The sequence below is a fragment of the Coffea arabica genome, chromosome 10c, assembly GCF_036785885.1.
Source record: "Coffea arabica cultivar ET-39 chromosome 10c, Coffea Arabica ET-39 HiFi, whole genome shotgun sequence".
Lineage (NCBI taxonomy): Eukaryota > Viridiplantae > Streptophyta > Magnoliopsida > Gentianales > Rubiaceae > Coffea > Coffea arabica.
The window spans coordinates 5,832,112-5,842,627 of NC_092329.1; the positions used below are offsets into that span (position 1 = coordinate 5,832,112).

The 10,516-nt window shown below is 37.0% G+C and overlaps 2 protein-coding genes across 2 annotated transcripts; one reads left to right on the plus strand and one right to left on the minus strand.

Annotated features, from left to right (window-relative positions):
* Positions 1-1,356: 1,356 nt before the first annotated feature.
* LOC140015586 (putative pumilio homolog 8, chloroplastic) lies at positions 1,357-7,930 on the plus strand. Its single transcript, XM_072068279.1, has 5 exons — positions 1,357-2,737; positions 2,850-3,012; positions 6,437-6,600; positions 6,709-6,967; positions 7,264-7,930. The coding sequence occupies exons 1-5, from the start codon at positions 1,722-1,724 to the stop codon at positions 7,381-7,383; spliced, it is 1,722 nt and encodes a 573-aa protein (XP_071924380.1). The 5' UTR covers positions 1,357-1,721; the 3' UTR covers positions 7,384-7,930.
* Positions 7,931-9,231: 1,301 nt separating this feature from the next.
* LOC113711987 (peamaclein) lies at positions 9,232-10,121 on the minus strand. The gene is made up of 2 exons (XM_027235256.2): positions 9,866-10,121; positions 9,232-9,658 (listed from the first exon to the last, which is right to left on the minus strand). The coding sequence occupies exons 1-2, from the start codon at positions 9,945-9,947 to the stop codon at positions 9,474-9,476; spliced, it is 267 nt and encodes an 88-aa protein (XP_027091057.1). The 5' UTR covers positions 9,948-10,121; the 3' UTR covers positions 9,232-9,473.
* Positions 10,122-10,516: the final 395 nt, after the last annotated feature.

Consider the following 10,516-nt stretch of genomic DNA (forward strand, 5'->3'; position numbering starts at 1 on the left):
ACCAGAAATACACCAACTGGCCATAAACTCAACAAAAAAGGCAAAGACGTGAGAGGGAAAGTTTCTTTACTTCATCTTTTGAGTCGATTTTCTCATTTTTCGTAATTAACTGGAAGACAGACACACTAAAGTTGCAATAATACAAATTAATTTCGTAAAAGAAACTGATCCGCAATTAATAAATTGTTAGTACTATGTCCTACGTCTTTTGCTTACGAACCATGTAAAATTGTTCTATTAACTTGTCATGTCGTATGATGCTACATTATTAGAAGGTTTTAAAGAGCATGCTGACGGAGTAAAACGTCCAAACCACATATTAATGACTCAATAAAGGATTACAAGACATCAAATTATGCATCCAGATTGCTCTATGAAGCAGGTTCTAGTTTTCACCAGTACGTATGAAAGAATAGAACTTGTATATATAGTAGATTCTTGTGTATGCAGTCAAAGATTAGGTTGTCTCTATTGAATGGCTTGAATTACTTGTTGTAATTGACTCGACGGACCCACTTTTCACATATCAATTTACCAGAAATTTTCTCTCAAAAGACATAGAAAAGACCCTAGGACGAAGGATAAGACATGGATCCATGGACTATTGAAGCACAAAAATACTTGGATAGATTTGGTTTACAGTCTTGTTAACCGTAGTATATCTTAGAATTACATTATTATTATCTTGTATCACCATACATTACTCACTATCAATATACACGTATTATCATACATTTATGTGACTCCCGAATGGTGGTATAATTTAGGCTAATCACACTTTGCACCCCTAAATTTTAAATGTAATCATATTTTGCCATGCTCAACCTTGAAAAATGCAATTTATCCCTCTCACTTACACGGTCTCCATCAAACAATTCTGTCTATTCCTAAAATTTTTTTTTTTCTAAGTGTAGGTGAGAGGGTTTGAATGTGAGAATTCTCTCACTTTGGATTGGGTTTTATTTCCCCAAATTTATTTGCTTACATCATCATTACAATTTCCAATACACCTTTTTACCTTCCCAATTACCTTTTTATCTCACATACATCACATCACAAAAAGTGCTACAGTAAAAATATCTCTAATAATTCACAATCCAAACAGAACTGTCTCTCCGTCAAACAATCCTGTCTATCCCTAGAAAAGTAGTTAACTTTAAAACTTTTGATTTCGTAATAAAAAAAATTGAATATTAATGACAATATTATCCTTGTATTGTTGAATATATATATATATATATATATAGATACACGCATATATATACAGTTTGCCCTCAACCTTAAATGAATTCGTAAATCGACCCTACCTAGCTACTATTTCCTAGAAAATACACGAACAGAGGGATGCAGGTGCAATTTGGCAGAAGCCACGTCCAACATATGGACGCGCATGAGTTGCAGAGAGAGACTTTACTATAAATTGCATGGACTCTCTCAGGCTTTCCTTTCATCTGCAAACTCCAATTCTTTTCCTATTTCTATTAGATGTCTTTCTCCTCCACTCTACCCGATCACCCCCACACACACACATCCCCCCCCCGACCCACACAATCCCTTTTTCCCTTAAAATTTTAAAAGTTTAAAAGGAAAAAAACCGAGAAAAAAATGCGTCCTTTTTAATACCTATAAATACACCCTTTTGCTGAGAAGTCAGATAAAACCCTCTTAAAGCCTTACTCTAGAAAACACACACACACTCTTTTGGCACTTGTAACGGAGATATGGAACATAGGGGCTTAGGGAACCGGCGAATTCCTTATTTTCCGGCCAGTTATTCACCGGAGAGTCAAGCCCAGAATTTTTTCATGTACCCTTTTCGCCGGAACTCCTTGCCTGAGGCTGGCTTTGACCACCCCCCACCACAAACCCCTAACGTTTTTCCCTGTGATCAAACCCTTGAATCAGCTCTCTCAAGACTCAACCTCTCTTCGGATATTCACCACCAGACGGCACCGTTCCAGCCTCCGGAGACGGACACGGAGGGTTCAATGGGTTATTTTCGTTCTGTGGGTTTGAACAATGTGGGATTTGAGCAGGGTGGTTTAATGGGCTTTGATGATTATCACACTGGTGGTGGGCCTGGTGGCCGCCAGCAGCAGGCTTTTGGCTTTGGTGGGGCCCACAGGAACCCCTTCTCGGGCCCGGGGATCTGGGATTGTGGGCCCGAGATTTCTGGCTTTAGTGGTGGCATTTGCAGGGAGCCATGGTGTGGGGATGAGGCTTCCTGCTTGTTGAATGTTGACCTGAAAAATGACAACAGTCAAAGGTTTTGTGATCATGGCAACTCTTTCTTGCAGTGCAAGCAATCCTTATCAAGAGGAAACCAGAATGGTGTGTCGATGGAAAATATGGATGGACTATCTAATGGCTTTCTCTCAAGAAATTTAAGCTTCTTGAGGCCTAATTCGCAAAACAATCGACAATTATATGCAAGGATTAAGAATCAATTAGATGGATTATCTTTGCGAGATATGAGGGGAAGGATTGTTTCCTTCGCTAAAGATCAGAGTGGAAGTAAGATTTTGCAGGCGAAAGTGGATCATGCTAATGAAGGAGAGATTGAGATGGCAATATCTGAGATTTTGGATCATGCTTCTGATCTGATGAAAAATCAATCTGGTAGTTATTTCATACAGAAGCTTTTTGTGGTCTGCAGTGAGGAACAGAGGACTAGGATTATTTTGGCTGTTACCAAGAATTCTTTTCAGCTTGTTGATATTTGTCTCAATCCACACGGGTATAATATACTGTTGATTGTTGATTTGATATATTTTAGCTTTGTCTGGATCTTGAATAGCACTTAAGTTTAAATTTTTTTTGGTCTGAATTGGCCTATATAATTTCTACAGAGCTCGCACTATGCAGAAATTGTTGGAAAACTTAAGTACCCCTGAGCAGATATCGTTTGTAATCTCTGCTTTAAGCCCTGGGGCTGTGGCTTTGGCTAACGACCCCAATGGTCAGCATGTTATCCGATATTGCTTGATACATTACCCCTATGAGTACCACAAGGTAATCCCGTTCTATTTATATATTGTTTTCCTTTTTTTTTTTTTGTGGTGCCGGTGGGGGTGGAAGATTACAATTTTTATATGTAGCATAGGGGACAACTAAGAATGTTAAATGTAAGAATTGGAGCAATTACCATCTTTCTCTTCGGTTGTGCTCTGGATGGCAAATAGGTCGAAATTTATCTGGATGGAATTGTATGCATTCGGGGGGGATAGTCTGACATTATTTTGTTTTCCCTGGACAGCAGACTGTTGCTTTTAATTTTTCAAGTGAAATGTTCTATGTGCTGCTTGGTGTGACGATTTACTGTGACGGATAAGAGGTTTAGGAATTCATTCAAGTAGGAAAGTGTTCATCATTAGATATTCTGTTAATTTATTTTCCTCGATGGTGTGGCCTAGATGGCAGATATATGTGATGCATGTCAAAGTCATTGTGCTGTGATGCATGGTACCTTTTGCTGACTAAGATACTCTGATAAGTAAGTTTTACTATCACCTGAGGATCCCTCCTCATTTTGTCCCACTAAAGAACTTGCTGGTGGTTGAGCTAGATGCTCCACCATTAGAGATCACCTAGAGGTTGGTTAGCACCCCCCGAGATTGCCATGTGTGTCGTGCATTCGTGCACTTCTCAAGCACTACCTTAAGGATGGGCCTTTGTGGTGTATGCTTAGAGAAAGTCACTTTGGGTGTGACCTTCAAGGCTGTATGCTGCACAAAGATAACTTTGAAGGTTTTATTTAGGGGCTCCTACTTCATTATGCCCACAAAGATGAGCTAGATAGCAATGGTAGTAAGGGGACAGTAAATTGGAGGTTCAGCCTAATGTTACTTAAGTTTCTACTAGGGTACTAACTCTTATTTACCATCCTTTCAAAAGGTGAAAGGTGCCACAAGGGACAACTTGACTGCCTAGTGACACTATGGAGGCCATTCACATCTATGCTCATGACTTTAGTTTTCACATGCCAATCTTGCGCTCTTCATTGTTAAATATATCAACCTATGTAAAGCTGACATTCTTAAGCAGATTGTGAGTCCTGCCAAGCCTCACGATGCATATATGATTGTGACATTCTTAAGCGATATATGTATGATGCCTAGCTATATACTTTACCCTGAAAGTCCACTTTGTTTGCTATTTTTCATAACATGCTTCTGATATTCAGTTTAGGTTGCAAAACTTGAGGCCCTTCTTGTATGTTCCTTGGTCTAGTGTTTGGCTTTTAGCTTAGACAAAAAAATCTAGAAGTTGTTTCCAATCTTCTTTCCTGTCTACGTTATAGCTTTTGTCAAGTCAAAAAGAACTCAAAGCAAGAAGTTGTGTGATAATAGCTTTCAGAATCATTTATTTGCCCGCAACTTTAACTTGAAACAAGAATGAACCATGCACGACTTAGCTCTCCTCTTCTGGAGGACTATTTAGTTGTGCGAAAAGTTTTGAATTATGACATACATAGACCAAAGAAAAGCTAAGCTTGGTTGTTCAGTATATTCTTACAGATTATCATTACCAAATACTTACTATTTTTTTTGTACTGCAGCATTCAAGCAAAAACTTCTGCTAGTATAATCATTTATAATCTCAAGGAATCTTATCTTTGTTTACTTTTACCGTCAATCATCTTCTAGAGAACAACTTAAGAGCATGTGAAAGATAAATCTCAGCCACTTTGTTATTTTCCTTAGGTTTAACTTTAAGTTAGGGTTTAGGTTTTAGACATTCAGGAGGCTTTCTCATAAAATTCAAACTTGATAGAAGAGTACTTTTGTATAGGTGCTCTTTTTATATTTCACAGCGTTATACTTTTATAGGCTTGTAGATTTGTTCTCTATCAAAAGCGATGTTATAGATGTTCCTTTTTTCTCTGTGGGAAAGGAATAGCTGCTGGGTGAGAACAGAAAGTCCTAAATATATGTTCTTGAGAGTGCTAAAATATGATATGAAGGTATCATTGAACTATCATAATTTCCACTCAAGAGTTTTGTATCCTGAGGTGGTTATAGTTCGTTGTTATACCATTTTAACCACTTCATTTCACTTTTGCAAATTAATGAACCCATTGTCAGCTTCATAACAAGTTTATCTAACATAATACGCTTGAATTTCTTGTTATGTAATTTCTTATTCTTCTTGTTCTTCTTCTCTGTGAGGTTGTTCATCATGCTTTGAACTAAACTGCGTAGCTTTATTCTAGCATAACTTGCCAACCTTCATGTTGAGTTTCCTCTCTACTCGAGTTCTCAATGATCACGTCATTGGGAAAGGCAACAAGTGAGATTATGGTCTGAATTCCTCTTCCCTATTTTTCCTTGTTTGACTTTTCTCTTCTTTATGCTACTGACTCAACAATTTGTATTGCTTCTCCACGCTACTTGGTGGTAGCTTCCTTCATAGTTGGTTTTGAGTTTTTCAACCACAATAATACTAGAAAGCAATCAAACTGGTGAAAAATATAAAAATCTACTGTTAAGATTTCTCATTTTTCTGATGTTTACAATTTCTAGCTTGAGGATGGTACAACACACATCTTCCTAATTTAGTTAATCAATGTGTTCTTGTACTGTGATCCTTTTACTACCTCAATCTAACTGACAAGATCCACCATCAGCACACCCCACGTATAATATTTACCTCATGAGAAAGTTAAAAGTATTGCTTTGTCAAACAAGCTGTCTTGAAATGGCCAAAATTGGTACTTACAGTCAGCAACAACTATAGGCTGAAGAATAAAGTAAAATTATTTGCTTGCATTACAAACACATTTTCTAATACACCTTTTTATCTCACATATATCACATCGCAAAAAGTACTGCAGTAATTATTCCAAATAATATTTCAAATAATTTCCTATCCATTAAATGCATTTGGGTCTTGGGGCTCCTTTCTCTAATCGAAATGTAGCTTAATGTCCTTGTCATCCGAACTGATAAGTATGACTATGCTGTTCCTTTGTGTGCCTAGTACCAATTTCTTTGTGCAACTCATTCCCCATTTCAAATCACTGCCCATTGGGTAGCTTGAGCAGGTAGATATTTGTATCCACATGATCTGCTCAAGCAGTGATAGACACACTCCGTTGCTTAAAGATAGTCAATTGCAACTTCATTGCTTGCATAAACTTGTTTTTTGGCCAATCTGAACTTAGTGTTACTCTAGCAGTAAATCTTGGATGATATGTTTGCCACAGTTGCTATTCAGGAACCAATTTGTGTGTCTGTTCGTGAAATATATCATTCTCCTGCACCAGCACTATCTGCCTATACTCAGACACGTGATAGATGGTTTACTGCTGCTCTCATATGTTTGATGAGTTCTTCCCATCTCTAGATACTTTGTTTAAGGAGTTTTTTTTTTTTCTTTCTGTATACTAGCATGTTTGGACTAAATCAACTGTCTGACAATATGTTGTATTTGGCAGCACCTTCTCAACGAAATTGTACATAACTGCTATACAATTGCAACAGACAAAAGTGGGTGCTGTGTGCTGCAGTCTTGTGTGGAGAATGCTTATGGAGAACCCAAAGAGCGTTTGATGAATGAAATAATAAGAAATGCATTACAACTAGCAGAAGATCCTTATGGGTTTGATTCTAATGCATGCTTTTTTTTTAATTCTTTACCCTAAGTTGCAAAACAATAATAATAAGCATGTTCTTTCTTGATATGCTTTTTGCCCTTCATTCTATGTAGGAATTATGTGGTTCAACACTTGCTGGGACTAAAAATACCAGAAGTTACAGCTCTTCTGTTGGAACAGCTTCGAGGCCATTTTGTGGCCCTCTCCAGTGACAAATATGCGAGTAATGTAGTGGAGAAAATTCTAGTTGATTCTGGAAAAGGGCACTCTGCAACAGTTATTATGGAATTGCTCACAAGTCCAAATGCTGGTAGTCTACTAGTACATCCTTATGGGAACTTTGTCATTCAGAAAGCGCTATCAATCGCAAAGGTAGTTTGATGTACTGGATTTCTTTGCTGTCCCTTGGGCATGTCACTCTCCAAAGCTTCTGATATTTTTCTGATGCATGATTGTTTTAAATTCAACAAGTACTTTACATATCTTTTGAGTTGCTTACCGTTAACCTTCTTGGAAAATGCTGAAATGACCACCTTTAGCCATGTTCATGCTGACAAACAGAAACCATTCAAGGCATCATTATCTCTTGCCTTTTAGATGAGGGGTCTGACCACTCAGTCTAGGATTGATCATCTGATTTCTCATTTTGTCATGATTTTGTTGTACAGGGTGAAGTATACGTTGCACTTCACAGCTTAATCCAAAGCAATGCTCAATCAATGCGCAGCAACCTTTTCGGTAGGAAGATTCTTGCTTGGTTTGAGAAGAAGAAGCACCAGCATGTATAGACACGTACCCGTAAGGAGGTGTCACAAACTCTAAAGGCAGCCGGAAATTGTAGCTTTATTCTTACTTTGTGTTGGTTCCGTTCAGATCTCCTACAGAAACCAGCAGTTTTTAACTTGTGTTTATACACCTTGTAATAGTAGCTTCGTGGTTGTAGTGTTAGCCTTTTCCTGACTTTGTTGATGGATGAGCTAAGCTTTAAAGTTGCTGACCTGAAAGAAAGAGGAGTGTGATGTGATGGTGGGAAAAATTGTGAAGCTGCAACAGAAGCATTCGTAGCATCATCAATCCAGTGGAGCTTTGTTGTTGGGATATAGCGGAGAGAAGATGATGATCAATCTCTTCCATTCCATTTTGTTGGTTGTTGCATGATAATTTGTAGGTGTAGTAGAATTGTGTTGGTGTCAGCGTCTGTCTAGGAATAAAATTTTTTTACTCTCTGTTGTTTAATTAATCCTTAGAATGCTCCCTCCCTCCCGTCATGTGTTGTTTACTGTAGCAGCCTTTAGGTTGTGATTTTATACACTGTGATGAATATTTAGAAAGCAATTGTTTTGTTGCTACTTATTTCGTGGCCTTTGTATCCTTAAAATTATTTCTCAATAAATTCACATCGACCTGGTTTAATTTTTTGTGAAGTGTGCTTGGTATCGTGAAAATTACTCTCTATATCCATCATATTTTCTTGATCTGATAGGTAGGTAGACAATATTACATGATAAAAACCCTTTAAAAAAAAAACAGAAAAGTTGTAAACTTGTAATAATAACAATGACAAGAAGAGTGCTTCTCTTATAAGCTTAGGGACATCCATGATAAAAGGTGCAATCTCGTTGGTACGAAGGAGTTTTGTTAAAAATACTTAATAATTATTGGAATATTGAAAAAAAAAAAAAGCTTTCTTGTTTAATTTGATTACATATAATTTTGTAATTTTGGGATTAATACAAGAGAATGCACGGTATTAATTTAGAATTGACTTGCACCTTTGTCGACGTAATCAAAGGCTCTAAATTTATTTCCTTGAAACTGTGTGTTTGGACAAACAAGATTTGAAGTAAAATAATTTAATTTACAAATTTTAATCACCTTTTTATATTTTCAATCATCTTTTTATTTCACATACATCACATTACAAAAAATGATACAGTAATTATCTCAAGTAAGCCATCCAAATAAACTCTTCGCAATTGTTGTTGATTTTCTGATTGGATTTGTTACCCTTTTACGAGCTGAACCGGGCCGGCAGGTGGGAGATGCAATTATTATGTATGGCGGGGACCGATGCAAGAGTAAAGCATAGCGTTATTTTCATCGTACAATGTGCATGTGACCGGGCCACATTCTCATCTGGGATCAGTCAACCTCGGACTTAAATATGCCAATGCCACCACTACTGCTACTTCCTGCCTGGCGATGTTGGGGGCGAATCAATAACGGAAAACATTCGGGTAAGTGTTTGGATGCCCACTCTTTGAAAAAAAAAAAAAAAATTTTTGTTTAATTTGATGCTACACTACTTTTTTTATGTAATCTATGGGAAATTAAAAAAATAATTAAATAATGTGTGTATGATGTAAGTCAAATGATTATTTCAAATAATGAAATATCTAAACACAAGATAGCCCTTAAAACATACGCAATTATGATAGTAATTTTGATGCGTGCATCTATTTTGAGCGTTCTTTACAAAATATGTAATACATGTTCTGAATTATCTTGTGCAAATAATTGATTAATTTGTATAATTTTCCTTCTGTTTATGTTGTCATTTTGCATGTATTTTTGAACTTTAGCTTTGCTGTCTAAAATAGAGGAACCTTCTAAAAAAATTATACACCGACAGTATATAAAAAAACTCACTCATATAATTATTAATATAGAAAAGATTGACACACAATGCTTTATGGCAGTAGCATGACACTCTTAATATATATTTTATACAGCAACACATATGAGGAAAGAGCCAAAACACTCAAAAAAGTTATTCAACCATCATATAACTTAGTGGCCAGCGGTGACGGCCAAGATACATAATACTAGTAATATATTTGTGCTCTGTAGATTTGGTAAATGAAACAGGTGAATTAAGTCAAGGGCATTTAGGCTTGCCCTTGGAGTTCTTCTTGTCCCTGTAGCAGGGGCACTCGTGCTTGTTCCCATAAGTTCCCGAAGGCACGCAATTGCACTCTTGACAGCAAATTTTGCAGTATTTCAAGCATCTATCTTGCACTCCAGCCTTCGAGCACCTCACTCCACATTTTGAATCACAAAAGCCTGTGACCAACCAAGTAGAAAAAATTGAGATTAAAAGCAAAGGATAATAAATTCACAAGAATAAATGTATGCGTTACAGGTGAAAACAAAATTCGCAGCTTATTAGTATAATTGGCCAGACAGGTGCATGCGTTGGTACGTAGGAAGATGTTGTTAATTTCAATCATTATGTCTTGTATCCCGTCGAGGTTAAGAAGAAGATCTTACTTGATCCAGCCATTGTGGTTGGGATGAAGGAGGAGTTGAGAACAAGAGCAAGGAGGAGCAAAGTGAAGAAGACTAGCTTCATCTTTCTGGGCTCTCAAGAAACTGATCAGGCAGAATATATGTGGAAAATGTACTAGGAAAAGGCAGATGATTTGATAAATGCTAGGGGAAAGGAAAAGTAGTATGCTTAGGAGGGTTGTGAGTGATTCGTTGTTCATGATCAGAAAGGGCTTAGTTGGGGGGGAATTTATAGCATGATGGTCTGTCTGTGGTAGGTAGAGGAGAAGAGCAGGAGAGGGCTTGTTGGAGTCTAGTTGTTAAGATTAAGCCATGTAAAGACTGACAAGTGGCTTCTATTTGTAAATGCTGTTTAAAGATCGTCCCGTTTGAATAGTACATTCTTTTTTCTTTTTTTTGTTGAAACTTTTGTGAAAAAAAAAGAAAAAATCTTGTAGTAATATGATATAGATAAAATAAAAAGATAATTAAAAATTCTTTTACACAAACTCACAATTCAAATATCCAAGCTACATTGGTCAAGTTCAAACAATTAAAAAGACTTGAGAAAAAATGGAAATTACGAAGCTTCATTCGTGACCCTTCCCATGACTTCGGACAACTGTCTTAAGGTGTCGAGGACTGTCAATCTGT